This window comes from Larimichthys crocea, chromosome XI, assembly GCF_000972845.2.
Source record: "Larimichthys crocea isolate SSNF chromosome XI, L_crocea_2.0, whole genome shotgun sequence".
Classification (NCBI taxonomy): Eukaryota; Metazoa; Chordata; class Actinopteri; family Sciaenidae; genus Larimichthys; species Larimichthys crocea.
The window spans coordinates 11,668,463-11,695,993 of NC_040021.1; the positions used below are offsets into that span (position 1 = coordinate 11,668,463).

Sequence of the window (27,531 nt, forward strand, 5' to 3'; positions counted from 1 at the left end):
TTACCATTAGTTACAAAATGACAGTATTTTGAGACCAATTTCTTTTTAAAAGTTACATTTTTTGGGTTTTATTCTGAAGGCCTGAGGCGTATACCGGATGTCGTATTGTTGCTGGCGGGATGCATCTTGACTCCATTGTATCCATCGCTCTTCCGTTTAGTGAGGTGTTTCCGTTTCCGAAAATAATTTCCGGTTTCTATACCGCACTGAATCCTGGTAGTTGTAGTTTTTATGTATGTATCAGCTGACATATTCATATTATCAAGATCCTGACTGAATTCTTTGACAGTCTGTCAAAGAATTCAGTCAGGATCTTGATAATGCCTCTGTTTCTGTGTTTTAACCAGAAACAAAAATACAATTCACTAATCTAATGGAAAGTGGACTGACCTTATTCCATAACATACAAAACCATCCACTTCCATGTCATTTAAAACTATAAGTTGCATAATAGAGAATCAAATGTGATGGAGATACAAGTAGTGCAGTGTAACATGGAGCAGAAAGAAATGCCTCAAGCAAAATTGTCACTCTATGGAAGAATATTTGCAAAGATGTAAATGTTGCATCACGTTGGCTGTCTTGTTTAGTTCATAATCTGCATTTTTTTTTTACAAACAATCAGAGGTTATAATGAGGAAGATGTTTTTCCTCTGTCCCAATATTACTTCAAACTAGTTGTATTCTGTCAGTCAATTGTGAATCTACAGAATTAATGAATCCACAGTAAATCCCACAAATTTTAATATGTATTGCTTGTTTATATTATAGCCTAAATCTATACTGAAGACTGTGCAATTGTACTGGATAAAGTCCCAGAGACTTTATCTGAGTACATTATATAGAGACAACATAAACTCCCTTTACATTTACTTTTCAGTAACTGACTCTGACAGGGTGCATCAATGGGCCTATAGACTTAACTGGGACTTAAAACTAGTCTAAAGACATACAGGTTATCCTGCTTAAAAAGTCTCCACAGGATATTTATAATGATGTCACACGTATAATATGTGTTGTACGTATGTGCTCTTACTTAACAATCCCCATGTTTCACTCTTATGAACACTGGATTTCTGAAACCAATAATTCTGTGACAAAAATGTAAAAAGTCATAGCCTGTGTTTGTGTGTGTACATTTTTATTATGGGACAGGACATTTATGAATAGGAGATCCTGGGATTCTGCGTCACCTCATTGGTTCATGTCACCGCAGTGTGCCTCCCCTCAGGCCGCTGCACAGCACAGCCATCAGTCCTGCTGCTGCTGCTGCTGCTGCTGCTGTATAAACACGGAGGAGGAGGAGGAGGAGGAGAGAAGGCATCTCCTCCCTCAGCCAGCCATCGCGGATCTCCTCTCTCCTCTAGGACCTTTCCATCACATACACAGCTTTTGACGCTCGGATATGTTTTCTGTGCGGCAGTAGAGAGGAGGAGGCGGAGGAGGAGGAGGAGGAGGTGAGGGTGCTTTCTGTGCTACTGTTTGGTCCTCAAGGAGGAGGAGCCAGTTGTTGATTCTACGCTGCAAAAGACAAGGCGCCGTGCACAGGAGGTAAGAGACCGTTTACGTAATAGAAATGTATTGTGTGTGTTTTATCTGCAGACTTTCAAACGCGCATTTAATGCGCGGCTTGATTTGATCCGCTATCACTCTGTGTCCATGAGGGCTATCTGGAGCTGGACTTGGAGGTGAATGCGAATACGTAGCCTATTAAACATGCCACTCCCTGCAATAGCATACTGATGCCCTGGACAGACCTCTCTTTAAAATATAAAAAAATATATACATATAAGTATGACAATTTTTCAATAAATATGGAGGTTAATGCAAGGCTGTTTTTGCTTATACCGCTTTCCTAACACCTTTAACTTGCAAATGCATCCCCGATATTCAGCACACAGGCCTGCTCTTATGTTTTTTTTATTTTGGATATTTGGTTAAATAACTCTTGTCTATTTAATTTGTAGAGTTAAAACACTTAATTATAGTTATAATACACATACAGTACCGCTATGGCATTCACACACAAACACAAGCTGCTTTAATGTCATACAATGTTAAATATAATCCCTTATATTGTGATTATTCAATAACATAAAGTAGCCTGCTGGTTGCTGGAGGTCACTAAGACTCAGTGCTCAGCGCCACATGGTGCAGAAACAGAGGATTTTAGTCAGGGATGCCTGTGTGTGTGTGTGTGTGTGTGTGTGTGTGTGTGTGTGTGGGCAGGCTGAGGTCACTCTCATGCCTCTGAAACCCGCATTGCTGATGTGGGCTTGTGTCCAGTGAACAGATATTTAATAGGGTGTATCATCAGGTTTCCCCCCCCACACCACCCCTCCCCTCCTCTCCTGCTAAAGGCAGAACTCCACATCAGACTGACTGAAAGCTGACCTCTGTTCACTGATTGCATAGCAACAGCTTGTTAACAAGTGTCCTCGAAAAACACTGCAAAGTGAGGGAGATAACATGATTATGATAACATGGTTCATTCAAAGGACGAAAAAAAAAACCCCAGAAGGTGTCCCGTTCCTTCCCTTTTTTGGTGTTTCAGTGGGAGAGGTTGAGGCATGGGTGCTTCAGGGCAGATGCTTGGTTGTGTAATAATCCCATCTGTCATTGTCGTTTTTTATCTGTCATCAAGAGGCAGAGTGCCTCGCTATATGCTCTGACCCATAGGCAGTCATGTGAAATCACGAAGGATATACAATCCAGAATAACTTGCACATGCATGGGATTAATTACTGTACATTTTGTCCAGATTTGAGGAATGCATGTCAAAGATTTGATTAGAGAAGATCGAAGTCACAAGCTGCTGTTTGTTTTGAATGTGAAGAGGTCTGATTGATTTAATCTGATATTCTCTTGACAAAAAAAAAAATGTCACAGAAAAAGGTCATCACTTCCTTAAAGTGTTTCACTTATAGTTTATACTTACTATACTATGATTTTAGTGTAGGTTCGCCTGTAGATATCCTACATGGGTCATCCCTAAAGTGATTAAGTAACTCACTTCTATAAAGTAAGAGGACTCACAAGAGACAAGAGTCAAATTTGGAGCTGCAGCGTCTGAGATATCCTGACTTTTTGTACCTTGTCTGAGTCAAGCTGCAAAATCACTGGGTCCTACATTTCCCATAATGCAACCAACGGCACAATCACTGGGTCCTACATTTCCCATAATGCAACCAACGGCACAATTTCATTTGACCTTTCCTGTCTAATCTTTTCAGAATCAGGTTTATTGCACACGCCAGGAATTTGACTTGGTTTTATAGGTGCATAACAAGCATTAAGTAAAAGTATAAAAAAGATTAAAAAGTATTTAAAAAATAAAAACAATATGAATATATATATGTTCTGAAAAGAAAAGAGCTGAGCAGTTTGTGCAGAAATATACACGAGGTAATGTACAAATGCAGAATGTGAATTAAACTCTTTCCTCCGGTTTGTAGCACACATTGACTGACTTGGAGACTTTCTCTTAAGAGTGAAACATGGTGGAACACCCCTTTAAAACTTTGATGCATAAACTTTTGTGTGGAAAGCGTGTGTGGATATGTGCTGCTTTTGTTGTCAGATTGGAACCGGTGTGAATCATGCTGAATCATGTAAGTACGTAAGAAAACAAGACTCCAGCCAAAACCCTTGTACACACTGTAATGATGTCCGCTGCTGGTGTTTGCCAAGGGATCAGTTTTCTTTCGCCTGTTGGAAATGAATTAAAAATGAGGGTTTGCTGCTGTGAATCAAGACTGAGACGGGTGGCCAGAGCTTTTGTTTTTGTGTGCCTGTGTAGCTACATGGAGTTGCTGTCAGTCGTAAGTTGCTTAAGCAGGTCACAAGGTCAAACATCCATCTTGTTGACGTCTTCCTGAGCTCGGTGGTCAACATCCACTTCCCCTGACTGCCCCCCAGTTTTGGGTCAGATTACTTTGATATGGAGCCTTTTAGTGAATGCTAAGTACATGGCAACTTTTGTAATTAGTAACACAGTCCAGTGGATTATAAATAAATGTAGTCTAATCTGAATACTTTTGTATTACTTCACAATCAACTGTGAAAGAATTGCACCTTATAGTAAGAAAATGGATGCAGACACAAAATATTCCACAAATATTCTTTTGTGTTTTAACATCTCAGAGCATTTATCAATGCAAATACATGTACAGTTTGTGTTACGGGTCAAATCAATCAATTTTTCATTGATGGAAAACATTGTTTTCAGTCCCGTGATGCCTTGGGTTGAGTCTGATAACAGATGCTGCATGTGTGTGGCAGCTCCGATCTCAATTTATTCATTTACCCTATTCCCCTATCGAGATCCGTGGACCCCAGAGGGTGTTACTATGACACGTTTTTAAAAATGTAATCTGGGAGTTTAGTCCCTTTCCTTATTACATTGTGAATTATAGATTTGATAATGATACGTGGTCCATAACATTATGTATAAATTATTATGACATTATAAATTCAGTGTGCACGTTAAGAGGAAATGGGCTGAATGAGTATGTTTTATAACACATTAGTCTGTTATAAATGATATCCGCTAATATAACTGCAGAGTAATTTTTCCCCCCATTTCACTCCATTCAACATGATTTTTACAATCTCCAGTGGCTACTTAACTCTCAAAAGTACTACGTGTTTGCCAGACGTTGCAGCAGATTATGATTTTACTCACACACTACTGTAAAACTGTAAAAGTATGACACACTGATGAATTCGTACAGTTTCATTACAGTTATTCAACATCATTAAATCTGATATTTAGGTTAAATATTCCAGGGTGGAAAAAAAAACATGTAGAATTAGAGATTAAGCTCTTTGTGCTCTGGCGCAGAATAGTAAAAAAGTTCTAGGACAGATTTTGTGTTTGTCCTTTAATTCTCCGTAATCCCCCCGTCCCCCCCGAGAGGACTGAAGAATTTGAAGTCTTGTACAGTCTGTGTTAGCGGATTGTTTGTTCTCTGTGGCCAGGAGTTCTCTTGAAAGTGAGGGAAAACATCAAAAGAGCGTCAGCGTCCTGTAGTGTGAAGAGTGGAGGTCGAATCTTTAAGTGTGTCTTTGGCCTCAGGAGAATTTTATGGTATACTCTTTGCGCGCACACACACACACACACACGCACACACACACACACACACACTCATTCAAGAGAAAAGAAAACCATTAAGCTGTAAACTGATGACGTACTGAGCCTTCTGAGGACTCACATTAACGACAGCAACACTCTTCGTTCTCTTACTCTCTTTACACTGCACTATCACTGAATATATTTAGAGACAGGTCATAAAGTTACAAAATATACAGTATGTTCATCCGCTTATTCTCAAACTTTATTGAACTAAATCTGGGCAAAAATTCTTAAAAATCAAAGCAAACGTATTGCTGCTTTACCATTACTTTCAATCATATGTGCCTGTGTTTCATCATCATTTTATACACATTATAGCAGTTTTTGGGAGCTCAGTGTTTCCCCTAGATCCGCTGTCATTGAGGGGTGTAAGCGCATACTTATACACTGCACATTAAATAACTTATTAAGCAACTATAACAAAGCAAAATAACAAAACACGTGAATGCTGCTCAATTCGCAAATGCAACTTTTTCTCATATTGGATTTTGACAGTAATCTTCAATAACCCTGCCTTGCCAACATTGGATTTGAATTCCCCTGACCTTCTTACCCTGCTGCTTTAGAGATGCACACAACAACTTTTTCCAAAAACAAATGTGCAGCGCCAAAAGTTACTGTATCACGATGAAACTAAGTTGCAAAAAAACCCCAAACCAAATTATCGATGAGTCACGGTTTCTCTGCTCAGATTGGCGGTAGGGCCCCTCAGCTACCTGGCTCCGCTCAGACTGAGCCACGCTGCCTTCACTTTACAATCACAGCCCCTTGCAGACAAACACCGCACCACCAAGTTAAGGGTCAGGAGCAGCCAGTCCGTCCTCTTTGGGTAATAAAAGTTAAATGCTGCCCGTGAGTCGAGACATTCCTCCAGGGGACCCGATGCAATGGGCGTCCACTAATGTATGTGTCATCTCAGGCCTGTATCAGGGGAGGATAAACGACTGAGATGATAAGTGGGTATTTATATGGTGATGACTGTCTAATTCAAGACAGATGAGAGGACTGCAGCATTTGGCCAAATGATCTCTGGAGACAGTCTCTCTTGGATAAAGGGAAATATGATAATATGTAATAACATGATAATATATTTTATGCACCACCAGACTGTGTGTATTCACATTCAAAATTAGAAAGTATCAATTCAACGTTCTTCGGGACACTCCCCACAGTTTCCCCTCAGCAACTGCACCGTCTAAGAAGCTGGAACATGCCAGTGGAGTGTTGCTTCATGTCCTTCAGGTAAGATTTTTTGTTCGCATTGTGTCACATTTAACTCCTAATGTTTGTTTGCTAGTATCTCTGCAAGGAGTTTTTACTTTGTACCGATTCTTTGATTGGTTCAATTTTATTTATTTAAGTGTCCATGTGGTGCCCAGCCCGCATGCCAGGATGGCCACATGACAAAGTACAATGCACAATGCAGAAAGAGTGTGTTCATAGCTTTTTCATTAAAGATCTTGTGACTGAGGCAAGTTATGATTTTCATAGTGTTCTCATTAGCAAATATTTTCTTGGCTTTTCCTTTAGGCCATGAGTTTTCCTTTCTTTAAAACAGAAGGCAGACAGCTTTCCTATACCACAGGCGTGCTAGTATTGCTTCAATAATAGATATAAGCATGTACATAATGGTGTCTCAGTAGCAGGACCGCTCTGGCCTGAAATGAATTTCTCTTTTTTTCTTTCTTCTTTTTCTTTAGCCAACAGAAGAATTCCCCGTCTACCTCCAGAGGAGAGTTCGCCCCAGTCCTGATTTGCTCTTTGTTGGGACCCACTGTGTTGTCGCAGTTGGAACCACTCCCATTGCCACGTTTGCCAAGGGAGACCTCACTGAAGGTCCGCTTTATCTGCTTGCTAACTACGACACGCTGGATCTTACATATCCAAAAGTGTGTGGCAACGCTCAACAGAAATTTTTACAGAATGCTGTCCTTGAGTGAGACAGCAGCCTCAAACGAAAGAGCCACGTGGAAAGATTTTATCGGGAAGTAGAGCTGTTTTGAGGTGCTACGGGTAAGTACTGCTCAAACTACCAACTACTTTGAGTAACATCTAGCTTATGAGGGCGAGAAGGAGCCATGTTGGAGAATTTGTAAAGATTAGAGAAGCAGAAATATTGAAGATCTCAATTTAAATTCTTCCTTTTTTCGTTTATTTGATATAGTGTCTTTTTGTTCGCAACTATCAGAGCGTCTTCTGTGCCACAAACGTTCTGTAAAGCGGCTGTACCATGTAGAGTTTCACTAGTTTTACAGATGTTCAGTGATGATGACAGTGAATAACGCCACACTACTTGCCTTATAGCCATTATTATCTCCAGGTTATGTTTTATGTTACCTAAAGCCTAATAACTATTTGTTACTAGTTTGAGAAGCAACAACTACCATGTGTTACAAGGCAATCTGTCAGAAAGCAAATGAAATGAATAAATAATTGTTGATGTCAATTCTGTGTGCTGGATTTCATTTTGTGTGAATGCTTTGTCTCATTTTAAAACAGAGAAGCTGATCATGGCAACTCTCTAATTAAGAACAATCGTTTTGTTTAGTAGTGCTTTTAAGAGATTAAGATAAGAAAGAAACCAACACTGAAAGAAGATCGATAAGATGATTTGACTTAATATGGTGCTTTCTTTTTTCAAGAAATCTTACCAAGTTTAATTACCTTACTGTGCTGGCAGATAAATTCACTTGTTCCCAGCCTGTCTATCTATCTATCCATTCATCTATTATACATACCAGAGCTTCAGCCAATTTACAGTCCTCGTTTAACCTAAGCTGCTAACCTAAGGCTTTGGAGTGTGGGAGGAAACCAGAGGGACCCAGAGAAAACCCACACAGACACAGCAGGAACATGCAAACTCTTCACTTTGTGTGAGGCGACAGTGCTGACCACTGCTCCACTGTGCCGCCCTCTCCGTCTTTTGTTTTCTCCTCTTCTGCTCCTTCTTCGTGTCCTTCTCTCCAGTGGATCTCTATGACTTATACACCCCTGTAATCAATAGTGTATGGATTGAAGACACTAACGTCATATTATAATCTGAGCCGATACTGAGGAGTAAGAATCTTTACACTAAAATGCAGCAAAACATTGTTTTTATGGAGCTGATGTAGCTAACAAGCGGACCATCTCATAATAAGTTACGGCATTGATAAACGCCTCACTTCACATTTATGATATATTTACATCTCTCGTATTACCTCCTTCGTTCTGTCCAAATGCATCTTTACATCTGTATGAAGACTTCCATTCACAATCTTCACTGACAAACTAAACAAGGCCCTTATTGTCCACTAACATGTTTGTGATGACTGACCTTTTGGTGGGTCAGTGAGGTTGAGGTTGTTTCTATTCAGTAGTTTTTATTGACTTTGTCTCCGCCTGAGCAGTAATGCTCATTGTGTTTGTGTATCATAAAAGACAAACAGCTTCTCATCATCGAGGAGCTCTCCTGCTTCTGCCGTTTCTATCTTTGTATCCACATAATTCGAACGTGTATGTGCATCCCTGCATAATAACATTTGTCAGTGGTCTTTTCCTTTCTGCCGTTTTAGATGGATGGATAATTCGGTTCAAGATGATGATGGTGATCTATAACGATGCAGTGATGCTCTGCATGAATTGTGAACAGGACGATTGGAGGGAAAGAACATTATTTGTGGTAAATGGAAGATTTAATCGGAGGTTGAAGAGAGAAAGAAAAGAAAAAACTCAATTCTACGCAGGCAGCCAAAAGAGTTCGGCTCATCAGTGCTCTTACTTTGGCACAGTTAGTTGGCAGTCTCAAATTCCCTTCCAAGAGTATTTTGGCCAATTCCAGGAGCTGTAACTAGTCTAAGTGGTATTGTTAAAAGGAGCTGATTCCGAACCCTTAAATCCTCAAATTATAGATATATTTGTGAAAACTGTCTTTGTTGCGAAATGTGGTTAAAACTTAAAACTTTAAACTAACTCAGCACAAAGTACTTGCTTGTTTATGTTTTTGTGTGTGTGGTTTCTATCCCATCGTTTTGGTTTGAAGATGTTTTATTTCCCGTCGATGCAATATTTTCTATGATCTGATCTGAGCTTGCCTATCTTTTATCTTTGCTCTGTTGTGTAAGAGCAGTGAGGCTTTTGTAGACAAACATTTATACAACTGTAATTCTGAACATACTGACAACTTGTCTAAGTTGTGCAGTAAATTGTGTTGTCTAATTAATAAACACCAAATTTTCAAAGTTCATACATGTATCAGCGCGCCTGTCTGTGTCTGAGCGCGTATATGTGAATGTGTAGAGACGGCATGTTCACTGCGAAGCTGTTTTGAACACGTTATGTGCGTTTGATGTGTTCATATGTGGGAATTAGATCTATAAATAAACAGCAGCACAGTGATGTTTTCATCACAGAGGTCAGTCCCTGTGGAATATGGAGAGAAGGGAAATTCACAACACAGTTACTGGGAATTGAATGGCGAAAAGATGCTGAAAGTAAAGCAGAAAAATAAATAAATGAATAAAAATATGCATAGGGAGGACTCTTATTATTATCATTAGGGTTGGCTTTACTCGACAGAATGCTTCCACTGCTTCGCTGCTTCGTTTCTTAATTTTTTAGTCCGCAAACAAAAATTTCCACGAGAGAATTGAGCCTAAACTTAGTCACTACTAGAGAGCGGCATTTAATCAATTCTGGGAAAATGCTTGCAACTGGTGATAAGGTTATAGATCTTAACTTTTGTTGAAAAAGATTAAAAACAGTATTATTTAACAATTTTCCTTGCCTTTTGTTATTATTATGGTGTATTGGCCAACATATATCCAGCAAAAATACAGAAATACAATATTTCCAGCGGAGCTACAGAGGAAAAAAATAGCTTGCATCTAAAATATCAACACTAATCATCAGTTTATGGTGCCAACTTTTCAAAAAGCAAGAATGTCTTTTCTTTACTCTTAAATTATCATATGTAATGAATGCCGCTGTAAGAGGAGCCTGCTATTCATGTCGATTTTAACATATCCACAAGACTCGAATATAAATACAGCTGCAACTCTTCGTGTCTAGAAGAAGACAGGCTAGGCACTGCAGTGTTACATAAATAAAGACTTTTTGTGCATCCCCGTTAAAAGAAAGATGAAGTGTATAGCTCCTGTAGCCATACCCTGCCTCTGGCTATGGCAAAATCATAGATTTGACTTTTCCTGAATTACAGAATTATAGAGTTCTTTAAATAGATGATGGTCTATATCGTATTTCGTGGCGCATCCGTGCTCTGATTTGATGTAATGCCAATATGGAGACATATTTTAATTGGTCTGGGGTTGCATGAATCACCTCATGCTCTCGTTTCTCTCTGGGCCTGATTATGAAAGCTCGCTCCTGCCCTAATGGAGACAGAATGAGTTGTCTGTGCTGTCTATCACTGCCTCTCCTCTGCCTCACCCTCCATCTCCCCCAATCCTTTCTGTCAAACCAGTCACAACTCTCTCCATCCATCTGCTCTTTGTGTCTCGTGGCTGTGACCTTATTGCTCGTGTCTGAGGCTGTATGACGGGCAGCGCCAGGTCGCAGAGATCCCTCAGCGTGATTTTCGGTTTTCAGTTCAGTTTTATGTCATATAAACTCTCAAGGGGATTTTAAATAAGAGATTCAGGAGTGAAATGGCACAGCTTGTTTTTGAAATGGCTATTTTGGTGACATTATTGAAAGGTCAGATTTTAAAGATACTTCCTGGCTTCCTTGTGTTTATGTGGAATAGTTTTACAGTAATTAAATATTAAATAATAGATGATGAAGACAACAAATGAAACATATAATATCATATCACAGATTGAGCTATTTTTGTGTAGAAGTCGTGTACTTGTTATTCTGTATAACAGGACTGCAGCTGGAGGGAAAAAGTTCATAGATAACATTTATATTCATGTACTCAGGGTTCAGCGAGGGGCTATCCTGCATCAAAGATGTTCAAAGGGGTAACCTTGTTTAATGTTTTATTATAGTTATGTTTAAATGTTGTTACTTAGTTTGAATGAATGCTATCAGATTATGGATATGGCATTGATGTAGGGACAATATGATTTGGATCATTAGTTTACCAATCTATAAAATGCCTTAAAACAAACAACTGTCTTCTGGCAACGCTTAGTCAGCAGTGGGATAATTTAAATAAATAAAATCTCTCATGAAGTCACAAAGAAAGAGCGAAGATTTAAGTAAAATCTTAAAAATCAACAGAATTTTGCGGAGCAATGATAATTTTCTTTCCTCATTTTGGGGTCCAATGTCTGTTTTGGTTATTGATATTAACATAATATGGGAAATGAATGCATAATTACAGATAAAATACAGTAATTAAATTGATGTTGAAAGCAATAATTGTATGTTTTTTTTATATATATGTATATCTTTAAAACAAAAACTACAATAAAACTTTTAAATTTCACTTTTCTTGCAATCATTCGGGAAAATGACATAAATGTGTGAAACTTCAACACATAAACAAATCACCATGCTGTCATCCCAGTTACATTTACTGAATTATTGCCTCATATAGCAGCTCCACTTTCCATGTCACAAAATACCTTCTGCCTAAAAGTGACAGACACTGTAATTGAATCATGTTTGTTTGTTTCAGGGTAAAGGACTGCTACCTGTGAAGAGGCCTAAAAGGATGAAGGACAGTCGGCCAATCCAGGACTAGCTCATACCGAGGAGACTGCAGCGGAGGTGGAGGAGGAAGAGGACGAGGAAAAGAGGACTGAAGCAAGACAAAGCGAATCACATGATCAGGCCTTGGAAAGGCTCCAAATCAGTGATGCTCCCCTCGGGCAGGGATTACCTCCTCCCCGTCGTCTACCTCTCCATCTCTCCCGCTCGTCCTTCCACATACAGCAGAGCAGCCGCCCAACTCCAAGACTCGGAGCCGTGAGAGCTGACTGTGCTCACCCACCCCCTCACACACACACAAACTCTCTCTCTGTCTCTCTCACACATACACACACACACACTCACAAGCCACTCACAAGCTTTCGCATCCTGCTCATGGTCGTTGGCCTGTCATCCTCAGCTGCTGCTCCCACTTTAGTCCTAAACCATGAAGAGGCCCAAGCAGCAGACAGGGCCGCTGAGCTTCCTGAACTTCTTCAGCAGGAAGCCCAAATCGGAGCCGAGGCCCGAAAAGCCCGTGGAAGCCTGGCCCAAGGAGGAGGTGGCCATCACTCTGACCCCGAGCGAGCATCCAGAGCAGGTGAGACCGAGACGTCTGATTGAGGAAGTCATTTTATATTGTTATGTTTGTTATTTTGGCTTCACTTTTCACGTTTTAGTTCAGTAGTTTTCGAATTTTTGCTAGTTTTATAAAGTCCAAAAGATGTACTGATGTGTTGAGTATTTATATATGTTTTTCATTTTTCTTTCTCACTATACTTTCTTTCCTGGTTTCAGGAAAACATGTTTCCTCAATCCAGGAATCTGTGAACGATTTTGTTAAAACACAGTTCAAATGATACAGATGATTTTAAGCACTACTACGATCAAAAACTTTTACTTTTAAAACATGGGACATAATAATGTATATGCACCTTGATGGTTCAATATCCCTCCATGTGTGTCGTCAGAAGATGAAAACAGAAAATGTTTTTTGTTCATATTAGAGATAATACGAGATATAGATGTCTAGTTTTGGTGTTGACATGAAAGTGTCTCACAAATTGTTGTGTGAGACAGAAGAAGCTGAAGAGAGGCTGTAGATCATTAACTTTGGATGTATTAGCTTCTGCTTTCTCCCTCTCCCGTTCTGTTTGGAGTGTCTGCCCAAATCCATTAGAGTGTTTATTTAATTAATTGGTAATTTCGAGAAATGATGTTGCCAAGAAACCAAGTTGTCCAAACACAATAAGTATCCACCTACATGCACGCTCACCTAAAAAATACTGATTTTGACTAGAATGTGAGGATGTTGCATTTGCATCCATTTAAAATGAAAAACCAAATTAAACCATGATTGGATTTGCTAAATCAGCAGCGCTGTAACCTTTCACAGGACCTCAACATCACAGCAGAAGAGGCTGGAGACTCAAGGGTTTCTGGAGGAGAAAGAGGAGAAGGAGGAGGTCGGCCAGCAGCAGCTGAGGTAGGCGAGGGCGGTGCCGCCACAGCTGAGTGCGTGGGTGGAGTCAGCAGTGGCTCCACCGGTGTCCTGTCCCTCTCCTCCTCCAGCCAGGAGCAGCTTTTGGATGAACACCTGGAGGAGTGCCCACTGTGCCTGCTCAGTCAACCGCGTTGCCACTTCCCACGACTCACCTCCTGTTCCCACCGAACGTGCTCTGACTGCCTCCGCCAGTACCTGCGCATTGAGATCTCAGAGAGCCGGGTGGGCATCGCGTGCCCGCAGTGCCCTGAGACGCTGGCGCCACTGGATGTCCGTGCCATTCTGGATGACCGGGCGCTGCTGGAGCGGTTTGAGGAGTACCAGTTGAGACGTTTCCTGGCTGCTGATCCAGATACACGCTGGTGCCCTGCGCCTGACTGCAGGTGAGAATCAGACCACCATCATAAGAACAATTTTATTCACATTTACACTAGAAAGTATGCCATTTTATTTCAAAATGATGAAAAAAAACTCTGGTTATGATTTACTAACAGCATTAAGTGAAGATACTTGAATATGGGAGAGGATAAAGAGCTCTCTAGATTGCCTCAACTTGCATTTTTTATTGCCATTTTGTGCCACACAGTAGCAATTCACTGTAATTACCTTAAAAAAAATGAGGGCCATAATTCAACGTTACAACATGGCAGCTCTTGTCAAACCTCTGTCATCCCACCATGAGCTTTTTGTGGTAAAACACAAGACTGGAGCAGTTTTTCTTTTCAGTGTCAGAATGATGACTTAGATTTAAAAAGATGAACCGACAGCATAGTTTGAGTTTGACACACCCGTCCTCCATTTTGATGCAAACTGCAACTGCTGTACATACCTTTGAGAATCCATTTTAATCTGAACTGAAATATATTTATTTTTATTCCTGGGGACATTCTTTTTTTTTTTTAACTCACTTAAATGTGGATTACATCATGTCGCTAGATACAGCTACTGCGATTTCATTGCAGGATCGACCTTAGCTATAATGATAAATCATACAGGGAGAAAGTCAGTGCAAGAGTCAGGGATATACTTTTCCTCCATTGACAGCAGGCCCAGTAGACCACAATGCAATGTAACCACAAGACATGTTCTGAGTTAACTGTCATCTTTTCTTCACAGCATGCACAGACACTGATACGTTGCCGTATCGCCTTCATGTTCACGGATGGGGAAACAGGATAGGGGCTGCTGATGGGAAATCATAATGTGTGTGTGTGTGTGTGTGCATGTTATGTGTATGGGTGAACATTTGTGGTCAAAAGCACGTATGCACCAGGGTTCAGGACTCAGTGGTAGACTGTCTGTCTCCCCGACTGTCAGTGCTCACAGTCTGGTCATGATGAATGAGTGGAGCAAAAAAAAAAGAAATTAATACGCCAATCTGTCTGATGCTGCAGTGAATCAGATATAATCCAGAGAAACAAAAGATTTTGAAACTATCGACAGCAAATCTGCAGAATTTCGAGTTTCACATATCCATAACATGTTTACGAGCAGAGGCCCGGCGTGTGAAGTCTTGACCTGTTATGTAAAGTGATCATACACAGTTATGGTTTGCATATACTTCCAACATATACACATTCCTCGACGTCTTAGTGACAGAAGCTTAGCTGGAGATTACGTCGGCTCTGTGTATATCCACACACTTATCTATCTCTGTGTGCACATTTTGTCGTGCTGCTGCTGCATATGTGATTCTACAGTAGCTGCAAACAGCAAAGCACAGAACGGATCTATGGTATGCAAAAAAGTGGAAATCTTTCTGTGCCCGCGTTGATGTCAAATAGCAGAACTTTAATCTATAGTTTGATGTTTGACGAAGTATTTCTGCTCCAAAAAGAAGCTTGTGAGGTTTGTTTTTCGGAGCATAGAGTGTAAATCAGCTTGTCAACTAACGTGATTAGTGAATAAAAATAGAGAACATTCCTAATTGAATTTATGTCAATTATACCACATAGTCTGTAATATTTTCTCAGTTTGGAATATCCAATTAAAGGTATCATGCGGAGTTATGTTTACATTCAGTATTTCCCACCAAAGAGTGTTCTTTGCATCTTTTAAGCCTAAATGTACTGAATGCATTTCAGACTTTATTTACATTTGCTAAAACTTCTTCCTCCCTACCTCTTCCTGTCACACTGCTGTATTTCTTGGCACATTACTGCCACCAACTCAAGCAACGGATCAATGCACAGGATGCAGACAAAACAGGGTCCTTCTCATGAAAACATCTCTCCAAAGTGCCACTAGTGTTCAAGTGTGTGTGTGTATGTGTGTGTGTGTGTAACCCTCCTGCACTTAAAAAATGTTTTGCTTATAGTACTTCACTTGGATGTTTGATCTTCACTGTGCAAAATAAATTTTGACACTGAAAGGCTGTTTTCACGTTCATCTGCGACCGGGGGAAAGTTCATCTGCGCTCGCTTTAAATTAAAGTTGAAGACGTGTTTTTGCAAGCAAGAAGCCGGTCATGGTCCGGTCATATGTATGTAAGTTACAGGAGTGTGATGTGGAAACTTGAAAGCTCCAGTGAGAACATGATGTTTCCAGGAGTTGATTAAATAGATTCAGGATTATATATATATATATTATATATATATATGTTTTTCTTTTTTTCAAAAGACTTCCATCTGTCTATGATCTACTACACAATACGCAATAAATAAAAGTGCAGCACTGCCTGTCAAGTAAAATCCGTTTGATGTGAATGTTAGCAGCCTGTGGCGTTGCTGCTGTCACATCATGTTTGGTCAGAACCTTTTTAAACATCTTCACACAACGAATTGTGGAAGGGTGTTTCAGATTTAGGAAATCCAGTTATTGTAGCCAAAAGTATGTGACTGGAGAATCAGACACAGTCAGTTTAAATCCAGTCTGACACCAAAGTAGGACCCAGCAGACTAATTATCCTCCTGTGTGTATATGTGTGTGTGGTCTTTAGCCTGATTCATTTGCCTTTCTCACAAAGCTAAAAACAACATAACGGCTGTAGATACTAGAAAAAAAAAGCCTTTTCGAATACTTCACAGCAGCTTCAAGTCCTTATGAATTATTTGTGATTACTTTCATGGTCTTTTAATATTTAAATTTATGGTAATTAACCTCTAAGGAGTGAGATTACATCCACAGGTGGAAAAATCTCTGGATCAGGTGTTGACCAGTCTCACACGTCGTTGTATCTCTCTTTGGATTGTGATTCATTGAAGCACACAGTCTACAGATGCACCGTTTGTGAGCAGACGACAATGAACAGTTCAGTGCGCTTCACCAGGCTGAACAGACGAATAATAACAAAAGGAGATCGAGCGACCGATGAGACACTTTCTGCAGCTTTTCCAGCCAACCAAAAGCTGTGACATTTAAACTAGTCTCAGCTGAACAAGTAGGGGCAACAGGGTGATTTGACCTGACTTTAAACCTCTGTGATTCCTGCTGAGGGTGTCCTAACATCAAAGATTTCCCCTTTAGGGATCAGTTAACATATTAATGATGTCCATTCTGTCATTTTTTATCTGCAGTCTGTCTCTCTCCTCAGCTATGCAGTGATAGCTTACGGCTGTGCAGAGTGTCCCAAGCTCAGCTGTGGCCGTGAGGGATGTGACACGGAGTTCTGCTACCACTGTCGGCAGCTTTGGCACCCCAACCAGACGTGTGACCAGGCCCGGCGCCAGCGAGCCCGCCACACCTCAGGCGGCAACGATGCCTCCACGCTGTACGTCTTCAATGAAGAACCAGGAGGAGGTGAGACTTTCTTTTTTGTCTTCATTCTAAACCTTTTTGTGACGGAAATGTTTCAGCCTATGGTTCTCGGATCCCTATCATGAGTGCTAAATAAATATTGCAGCACGTGTGGTCACCCCTAACACATTGACTCTGTTGCTGAAGATGCAGAGGAGATCAAAGCCTGCCCTCGCTGTGGTGCCTACATTATGAAGACCAATGACGGCAGCTGTAACCGCATGAACTGCACTGTGTGTGCCTGTCAGTTCTGCTGGCTGTGTATGCAGGAGATCACCGACGTGCACTACCTCAGGTATTCATTTAACCCACATCTGCCCACATCTAACTAAATCATATTGTATTATTTACCTGGAGAACAGGCAATACAATGAATATATAATAATACTTAAATAATAAACAAACTGTAGTGGCAACTTTCCATTAAAACGGCCGCTAAGAGGCTGAGTCGTTGATTCAAAAGAAAAGTCCACGTTGTAAGTTTTATGATATTATTATTATTAACTATAACGGAACTATACGATATGAAATTAGATTGTGCTAAAACGATAACAAGAAGTAAAACGTGATAATAAATAGTGACACGGTCAACAGAAAATACTGAGCCTGTCACCCTCTTTGTCCAAAACTCCCGCCACCAGGTAAAAAGGTAAAAATAAGGTGCGACAACAACCACACCCCCTGTGCCAGTTACCAGAAGTAAAAGTCACCTACAAACGTGTGCGATCTAAAGAAATAAACAACGCAAACTATATACACACATTTCCTTTCACCTTCTTAAATGTGCAAATTTTCTGTTTTTATCTAAACATAATATGAATATATTTTGGTTGGGGGCTTCTGGTTGCTTAAAACAAGGTTTTTTTTCCAAGGTGTCACCTTGGGCTCAAGGACATTTTTCACTATTCTCTGATACTCTGACACAGACCAAACTACAACAAGAGACAGAATAATTGATTCTAAAAAATAATCATTAGTTGCAACCCTACGATGAAAGTCCATATATATACATACGGTGAAAGTCCTGCACAACAGCACAAGAGAAAAAGCAGCAGAATTTGATCCTAGTCCCACAGCGGCATGCGGTGAGAAAATGCTTGGTGGCACAAGTCCAATTATGGCAAATATAAGATACTGAAAAACACTTTCAACTCTTCCTAAAGGACAAAAACTTGATAACTAGCTTCATTTAAACCCGTGTTCACACTATTCCATCTGTACTTTTTAAAGCGGTACCCATTCGGAGTCATCAGGAAGGCACGGACAGCGTGTCATTGTTTAGAGGCTGCACTTGTCTGGCTTTCCATTGATTTTTCCGCTCCTGGAAGGGAGTCACTGCTGACTTGTCATCAATTAATCAGCTCTATCCTCCATATTTCCATGCGGCAAAATATGTAACTCAAGCTACAACACTAGCTAGGTCAAGGTTTATAACTACAGCGTATAAAGGTGTAGATGTGTATGAATTTTTCATGTAATAATAATAATGGATTATATTTACGTAGTGCTTTATCATTGATACTCAAAGCGATACTCAGAAACAGAAGGGGGTAAAATGACCTCAACCACCAACGTGTAGCTCCCATCTGGGTGAATCCTGGCAGCCATTATGCGCCACAACGCTCACCACACATCAGTATTGATCATTTCCACGTCTTGGGTTCTGTTGCCTGACGCATGTGTTGATGCGTCAGATGAGAAACATCTGCATTGTCTTTTGGTTTCCTCTCCTCCTTCTCTCTCTCCTCTCCTCCCCGTCTGTCTTTTACACTTCAAATTACAGTGAACGTCCTTACACAAGGGCAAAGCTTTTAGCATCTCACTGCAAATCTGCCGGTTCAGAGCAACAGAGCACAACGTTAATATCTCACCATAATTCCCCCCGGCTTTTAGAACCTCAAAGTGACATTTGCAGCTGTGATACAAAGGCGTAGTTTGAGAAATAGCATTGCCCTAAGGTGCTATTTGTGTTGCTGCTATTGTCGCTGACGCTTCTACGACTTCACTGCTGCTTCATTAAGACCAAACAGCATTAGTCAGAGTTGCGCTGCTTTGCTTGGCAGTTTGAATTACACCACAACACCAAAGGCTGATACTAGATTAAGGAAGTACTTTAAGGCAAGACTTAGTGTACCTAACATCATATCAAGAAGCAGAGAATTGACTCCTCGTAAACAGACTTAAATTACAGCTCTTCCATTTATCTAACGGCAGCATGTAAGATAAATGAGTGTGTGAAATGATTGTGACTGAGGGAGCGAAGCAAAGCTGAAATGAAAAATGCAAATGATTTCATTCAGTTTGGGTAATGATGTAACGACAGCAATCAGACAGGCAGTTAATGTTGTTATGTTGTCATGTCAGTACTTATTACTTATTTGTTTACTTGTGTCTTAAAAAAAGTAATTTTTCAAAATAGTTTTTTGAGTTTATTGTTTGTGGATGAGGGTGCATGAAATGTCATGTCCTGCATGATCATTATGATTATAGGAATGGAGGGGATGATTATGAGCATGTCTTTGCGTACATATCCTGTTTGTGTGATGATAATAATAATAAATTATCGGCACAAATGAGGTGATAAAAAGGCTTTACAGCCATGCTAGTGGTTCTGTGAGTGCGCCAGTGCTTTGAGTTAAATGCTAATGTTCTTCAGTACATATTTAACAGGTTCACCATCTTAGTTTTTTTTATTTCTTAATTAGCACTACAAAGTACAAGGCTGATGGGAATTGTGTTAGTTTTTAGTCTTAAATCAAAGTATTTGGCAAATTACATCTTTGACCTGGTGATGGCACTAGGTGGAAAAGTTCTTACCAGAGCAGGGGCGTGGTAAGAACTTTTCTGGTGGCGTGAGATCACCAAAATCTGTAGGATTAATCCTCAGGTGTTCATGACTATCTGTTCAAAACTTCATACCAATCCATCCAGTAGATTTAATAATATTTAATTCTGGACCAAAGTAGTGGAGGAACTGACAGACAGAAGGTGATTGCCACCCATAGAGCAACGACACTCACGTGGCTAAAAATACTATACATTTCAGGTTTATTTATCATACACAGGGTCAGCAATACAAAGAGGAACCAGTCAGCTCAGCAATATAAGTAAAATACAAAATATACTAAAATAGAATATAGAAAATATGTTTGAATCTTATCTAAACATTGCACAAGGCACAAGTACATATGATTATACTATAGAAATAATAAAATATTGATTGTAAGAGTAAAGTGACAAATTTGCAGACAGAGTAAAGTGACAAAGGTGTTTTACAAAGAATTGAACAAAGAAGTATCTAAAGTGGCACTAACAGTCTTTCAGTTGGATTGCATGTTTTTCACATAGTCTGTAGTTAATATGAACCATTTATTTTCTGAACTCTGTGCATAATAATATTTTGGACTCCTATCTGTGTGTCTCAGTCCCTCAGGATGTACATTCTGGGGGAAGAAGCCATGGTCTCAAACCCGCAAGGTTCTGTGGCAGGTGGGCATGTTGCTCGGAGCACCAGTGGTCATCTCCCTCATAGCGGGCATCGCCATCCCAGTCATCATTGTGGGCATACCAATCTACATGGGCCGCAAGGTACGAAACAGTCAGTTAATCTCATGTCACGTCAATCCACTGGTTTGAGTTGGGTGTATTTATTTTCTGTGTGACTGGTTGGGTTTGTGCAAGTGTCAGCAAAGACGGCAGATAGTTCAAAATATACAAACTGCTCCCATACAGCTCTCGAGAATGTATAATATGAACAAATAATCAGAATATTTTATTCTGAATCAACCAATATCTTCCATCATTTTGTATCTAAAATAATCAACAGATGTAAAATCATGTTAGAGCTCTGTGATAACTTATCCAGGTCTCACAGGGTGGTATGCTTTCCCCCTGATGCATGCTGGGATGCATATATAAATGACAGGAATAAGTGGTTGCAGGGAATGAAAACAACAACAAGGAACAAATGAAATTTCCATTATCTAATTTATGGTTTATTTATGCCTTCCAGGTCCATGGTCGCTGTAAGAAAAACAATATCTCAGGAAGTAAGCACTACTTAACCGTGGCAAGTGGGGTGATGATGTCAGTGTTTGTGTCGCCAGTCATAGCAGCTGTCACTGTGGGTAAGGAACAAACAACAACATGGCCACCTTCTGTCTATGTCACTGAGAAGAGTAATCAAAGAAGAAAAGAAGAAACTAGATGAAATTGCAACAGTATATAATAAAATTCTAATATTTGAGGAAAATATTTATGTAAATCAAAAAGGTATTAAAGATAAAGATGATCCATGTGGGTTTGACCGCCACATTGCCCAGATAGCAAATATTTTGGCTGTATTATGGCATACATTTGGCATTTTTGGCTTTCTTTTGGCATTAAGAAAGCCTTTTGGCTTAACTGTGGTATGATTAGGGTTATCCATAATAGATAAGGAGGCGCCGGCAATATATGGCTGAGTTAAGGCATATTTATGACATGCCAGAAGATTGGGTGTGAGCGGGAACAGCTGATTTGGGGCTTTTCTGGGACATTTATGGCTATATTTTGGAAGTCCACAATTTGTTTTGGGTGAATTTTGGCTCCCTTTTGGTATGATTTTGGTTTTCCTAATTTGGGCCATTTTTGGCCCAGACATCCACCCATAACCTTGCCAAAATGACAAGCCAGATTTGGGCCAAAGCGAAGCCAAAAGATTTTTGCTATCTGGGTGGCTGCTCGCCATGTATTGTCCCAGATCATTCCATCCATAATATTAACTCTGGACCATAGACTGTATAAAACGTGGACGTATAATCAGTGACATTACCCACAGCTTTTCTGATGAGCTGTTGTGTAGCTCATGGGTGGTTATGGCCTTCTTCATCTTGGCATTTGTCTATCAGGATCCCAGTTAATATAAAAAACGGGCAAAGGTTTCTCAAATAAACCACAAGCGGCCACACTTTTAATTAAGCAAAACTTTTTTTTTTTTTTTGATTATTTTTGGGGGCTTTTTATGCCTTTAGTGATAGGACAGCTGAAGGTAGACAGGAAGCAGGGGGGCAGACAGAGGGGGAATGACACGCAGCAAATGGCCGTTCGATGCGGGATTCCAACCGGGGCCAGCTGCAGCGAGGACTGTAGCCTCCACACACGGGGCGGCCACTTAACCACTACGCTTAAGCAAAACTTTAAGACTTAATATAATTTGAACTGGTGAGTTATATGAAAAATGTGTACTAGTGTTGTAATACTGTTTTTTAGGGTAAATCAGCTAAAAACCCAAAAGCTTTTTTTTTGTACCAGGGTGTAAACATGTCTTATGGAGATTGACTCCTTCTGTAGCCAACCTCAAGTGGCCAATAAAGGAACTGCAGGTTTTGACACTAAGTAGGAGTGAGGAAAGAAGTGAATAAGAAGAACAGAGGGAACCCCATGCTGATTCAAAGACAAAGTCTGACTGGCCTATCACCACCACTAAAGCTAACTGATTAACATGTTATATGTTGATGTTGTTTTTTTATGTGCAGAAATTGTCCGTGAAAGCAAAACATGATTTTTTACGCTGTTCTTGTCCCAGTACATGGATGTTGTTACTTTTCCAACTGAGTTAATTGAGTTAGCTAACTAAGCTGCCGCTGGCAGGAGCTCCATATTCACCATAAGAAAACACATGAGCGTCTATTCCTTTAATGAAATCACGAGTATGTAATGCATCCAAACATAGCAGTTGATTTCATTACCACACACATACACATGTCTCTGAAGGCTTTGCTGAAGGAAACATTTGCGGCTGTTACAGAAATCCTTAAAGCTTCTGCAGCCTCTCAGCTTCCCTCTGCAGTGTCACGACCGTCACTGTACCGCACAATGACGGGCCCTCCCTTTGCACACACTCAAACACATTCAGCTGTACTGTACACTCTTTACTCTCACCTCCTACCCCTGTGTACACCCCCCCTGCACTTGCATCCCTATTTTTTCCCACTCTGTTTTCACTCTCACTTTCTCTCCGCCATATATTTTCTCACATCTCCTCTGTTTCGTGCTCTCACTGCCACTATACTTGATGTTTTGTTTCTCATATTTCAGTCACAGCTCCCTGTCTTTGACTCACACCATCTCGCGTTCACTCCCCTCTTTCTGTCAACTGTTTGGCTGGCAGGCTCATCCACTTGCCCTGGTTTTACCCCGCTGCCGAGTCAATGGCGACCCAGTGTTCCCGCTGTGTTAATGATGTCCCTTTGTTTGGTTGGCACCATGCTTTGTGTTGCCAAATTCCTATCTCAATCACAGGTTGCATAATCACACAGAGCCTCCCAGCGCTGTGTGATCACTGCTCATCGAGTCAGGGGGCTTGTTGAAAGTACTTTTGTGAAGGTTATGAAGGGGAGAGGGGATAAATCAAACATATGAAAGACAATTAGCTTTGCTGGAGTAGTTATACACTGCTGTCTTCTCATTTTGATTTGACATAAAGACAGGTGATCCATCAAAGTGAAACTTCATTATTGTTATTTTTATTGTTTTGCCATAATAAAATATAAATATGTCTTTTACAGGAGTGTTCTGGACAACATAGAAGAGATGGGACATAAAGCATAATGGCTTCGAAACAAAAAGTATATCACAGATCACATAAGATCAAAAAGATAAAACAAGCCAGAATGAAGTAACAAAAAACAACATAAAAAAACAGATATGGAGTCGATTTTTATTCCTAAAATATAAAAAAATTAAATGTATGAATATTGCTAAATCGGCTTGCCTCCATTTAAAAGAGAATGGATAGTTCTCAGCAATATTCGGAACGACAAAATTGCATAAATATGGAGATTAAGATACCAAGAATAGCTTTGTAGATCAGTGTGTTTCCACAACTTTGTTGTGTGCGGTCCACAGAGAGACGGGACGGCTCCCTCTTGTGTTTGTTTTGTGTATAGTAGTGACAATGTGATGGTATTTAAAGGAGCACTCCACTAATTTAACATAAAAGAGCATTTGCTAGTGACGTTGAGTAATCCTCCTCCTGTGACATGAGCTGTGTAATGTGTTCTGTGGAGTTTGAAAGACGGGATGATGATGGAGGGTCCACTAAATGATTGTCTTCTAAAAACTTAAGACAAATCCTTTTAGCATGGCTTTTATTTAAGGTGCCTTTTTGTATGGTTTGTTGATTTGGTTTTTAATTTTTATGCAATTGTTGTTCTTTAACTTTTTGTTTTTCTTACTGGCTTTTTAAAATGTATTAATTAAATTATTATTATTATTATTATTTATTATATTATTATTTAACTCTATCATTGTTGTACATTTCGTTTTATTTTTCTCTGCGAAGCACTTTGAGCTGCATGCTACATAACGGTGCTACATAAATAAACAAATTATTGAGTTTTGGTGGATATGGGAAGTCTAGAACCAGTTTCTTTAGTGTCTGACCCATTTTACGGATTCAAATCCAGGGGATATTTTAGCCTCTGCTGCACATAATTTTTTGATTTCTTTCTTTCAAGCCAGCTTTATTAAAATGCAATATTAAATCTCATAGAATACCCTTTCAATAATCATTTGTAAGTAAAATATACTTTGGCTCTAACTCTAAACAAATGATTTTGAGATATATATTCTGAATAGGTCTTCTTATACTTTTCTGTTTTCTTGCAGGTGTGGGTGTGCCGCTAATGCTGACATATGTCTATGGGGTCGTTCCCATGTCACTCTGTAGGAATGGTTGGTGCCGAGCACAGAGTGAGCCCCCTGAAACACACAAAATCCAACTGGAGGACTTAGCCAGCTGTGAGTACAGACATTTTGACATTCCAGGACATATGGTCAGGTTTAGGGCTTATTCACTTTCTCAGCACCAGAGGAGGAGCTGGAGGCAATTAGCTCATCTTAGCATGAAGAATGGGAGCAGAGGCTTCAAAAATCTGCCTCTAACAGCATCACTAAAGCTCGGTAATTAAAATGTTGTATTTGGATCTTTGTATAATCCGTACACAAACTGCAAGATAAAACTGACAAGCTGTTGTTTTGTGGGGAGATAAATCCTGGAACTGCGCATCAGCCAGACTTCTTGTAGTCTCCAGTGGTTGCTTGGCAGCGGCAACAAAACTCAAGAAAGTAACTGTTACTGTTTGTGTTGGTTCAAACAAACAGTTAGTGCATATATCTTATCTGAGGTGCTGGTACTGTAGGCAGTTAGAGAGACCAACTGTTTCCCCTGTTTCAGTCTGTATGCTGGGCTAAGATAATCATCTCCTGGCTTCATATAATAAAGAGTAAACAAATGCAAATAAGTGTATATGCCGAATTATAGAGCCGTGCTTCAATAACTGTGTAGTTAATTTAGGTCTTAGATCTACATAAGAACTAGGTGCATTGTAATTTCTGCTCCAAAGTGTGCCCTGATCTGATGAAGTTTCAACTTCTCTTATAGATCTTCTATTCTCTCATGTAGTCAGTGACCACTGGACGGGTCAGAACAACTCAACGGCCAGCGACACCAGCGTCCAAGAAGTCAGAGTCAGTATACAGGAAGTGGGCGTACTCCCCAGTACAAGCACTACTCCTCCAGAGCTAGATATCTATGAGGAATTGGATGAAGCCACAAAACATCACGGATACACCCAGCATGACAGCCAATCAAACTGCGAGGTGGCTATTGTGCCTGACAGCAACACTGATGACAAAGAAGCACTTCCTTTGAGGTAAATGTTCCCTCTGTCTCCTGCTAGAATTGGATGGATCGCTGTGAAATTGTTGAGAGTTAACTGGTGATCATTAAACTTTTCATCAAGCGCCGCCATCAGGTCAAAAATATAGTTATCCAATGTATGTCCAGTTATTTGCTTTAGGGCCAAAACACACATAAAACTAATGTCATTCATGAGCCTCAATACCTTAATTTAAGCATCTCAAGTCATGATTTTGTTTATTGTCGAGCAGCTTTATATTGACTTCTTTATATGTTTCAATGTCACCACAGGGAAGGAACCAATATTGAGGTCCGTGTGGAAATTGAGACCCATCCCAGAGGCGCCCGTCAGTCCAGCCTAAGTAGCATCCTGTCTAGCCGAAGCTTGTCGGTGGAGTCTCTGGGACAATCGCAGTCCCAGTCCCAAGACTACCTGTGTGCCTCAGAACTGGAAGAAAGACGAGAGGGTGGAGAAGGAGGAGAAGGAGAGGAGCAGGAGGGAAGAGAGAAACCAGGAGGGGAAGCAGGAGGAGACAACGGGACAGTTTACCCAGTCTTTGAAATAGACGGTGTATGAGGTCCTCCAGTGCAGGTTTTGTACTTGGTTGAAGATTAGTCAGGTTTTATGGAAATAATCCATGGGCTGACGTGTCACCGGATTGACCTGAAAATCGTTGTCCAAGGCCACCTCCTGCTTGTAAGACAGGCCCTCCCACCAGTTGCCTTCTAGCTCCAGCCTCTAAGGAAGACGCGGGTTTAGAGAGAGCAAATGAAAAACATGAGAGCGTGCGTGAGAGTGTGTGTATGAGATAGCATGAGACTATGACATAAGAAATTGGAGGGGGGTAAATTGTAAAAGCAGACAGGATAGCATCCATCAGTGAATCTAAAACAGAAGTGACTGAGAGCATGTTAGCTGACTAGTTCAGTCTGTTTTTTTCTATGTTGTCCTTTTCTGAAAGAGACTACCTTATACTCCCCCTCTATGATAAATCTTTCATGAAGCCCTCTCTTCGTCTGGCTGTACTCTTATACTTCTTCTAGTGACCTCACCTCTTTCTTCACACTCCCTTTACAAATAAAGAGACCACCCCCACAAGCATGATTTGTTTTATGGGGGAATTAAGAATCTAACAACTGTCGTGTCACCGAGTAAATATAAAATAATTCTCAAGCCAAGTTGCAAGACAGTAGTGGTGATTTCTTTCTACCTTAGAAAATATATTTCCAATATTTTAAGATGCAGTCGTCACACCTGAATTGGGCGACCTTAAACGGACGACGCATGCTTCACTGTTGGATGACTCTTGGGAAAGAAGTCCAGTTGAAAATGACATCTGAAAACTGTTGAAACCTGTAACTGTTGTTCTCTATTGGAGTCCAAAGTGCTCTGTGACATTATGGCCATGACTGAATTGACCAGAGGGCTTATAAATATCATTAATCTATTAATCTTAAATCCACAGTCTTCCATGGAAGGAGACAGGGCAGCAATGTCACTTTTGCATTGTTTTAGTGCAGCTTTTAGCCTTCAAGAGGCTGTTTCCTTATAAACTGTGGAGGGAGACATTGCTTCAGTTTGTAAAAAAAAAAAAAAGACAAAAAAAAAACATGGCAGCAACACTGCAGACTTTTTCTGAAGAGTCTTAAATTTTAAAAGTAGCTGCATGATTCTGCTACTTTTGCTGTGTATCCAGGTTGACACATGAAAACACACGAGCGGATTCATACACGCACACTCACTCACACACATACGCATATGCCCACACGCACAGCAGTAATGTGTAGTTGCAGTAGTGTGCGCCGCTGAGAGCATTTAAATATAAAAGACCCTCTCAAATG

General features: G+C 40.2%; 1 protein-coding gene across 3 annotated transcripts; it reads left to right on the forward strand.

The window, feature by feature from the left end:
• Window positions 1-1,247: 1,247 nt before the first annotated feature.
• si:ch211-278j3.3 (E3 ubiquitin-protein ligase RNF19A) lies at window positions 1,248-27,299 on the forward strand. 3 transcript variants are annotated; one of them, XM_019266034.2, is made up of 10 exons: window positions 1,248-1,551; window positions 11,757-12,368; window positions 13,164-13,654; window positions 16,804-17,009; window positions 17,154-17,301; window positions 20,432-20,594; window positions 21,019-21,133; window positions 24,657-24,788; window positions 25,453-25,702; window positions 25,981-27,299. In XM_019266034.2, the coding sequence occupies exons 2-10, from the start codon at window positions 12,216-12,218 to the stop codon at window positions 26,264-26,266; spliced, it is 1,944 nt and encodes a 647-aa protein (XP_019121579.1). In that variant the 5' UTR covers window positions 1,248-1,551; window positions 11,757-12,215; the 3' UTR covers window positions 26,267-27,299. The 3 variants fall into 3 exon arrangements, with proteins under 3 accessions (XP_019121579.1, XP_019121577.1, XP_019121578.1); XM_019266032.2 differs by having other exon boundaries at window positions 1,254-1,551; window positions 25,432-25,702; XM_019266033.2 differs by having other exon boundaries at window positions 1,254-1,551; window positions 17,160-17,301; window positions 25,432-25,702.
• Window positions 27,300-27,531: the final 232 nt, after the last annotated feature.

What these genes read in the sequence shown, in the direction of transcription:
- si:ch211-278j3.3 (XM_019266032.2), top strand. Translation starts at nt 12,216, where the DNA reads ATGAAGAGGCCCAAGCAGCAGACAGGGCCGCTGAGCTTCCTGAACTTC. An exon ending in CGAGCGAGCATCCAGAGCAG is followed by an intron (nt 12,369 to 13,163) that starts GTGAGACCGAGA and finishes AACCTTTCACAG; the next exon opens with GACCTCAACATCACAGCAGA. An exon ending in CAATGAAGAACCAGGAGGAG is followed by an intron (nt 17,010 to 17,153) that starts GTGAGACTTTCT and finishes CTGTTGCTGAAG; the next exon opens with ATGCAGAGGAGATCAAAGCC.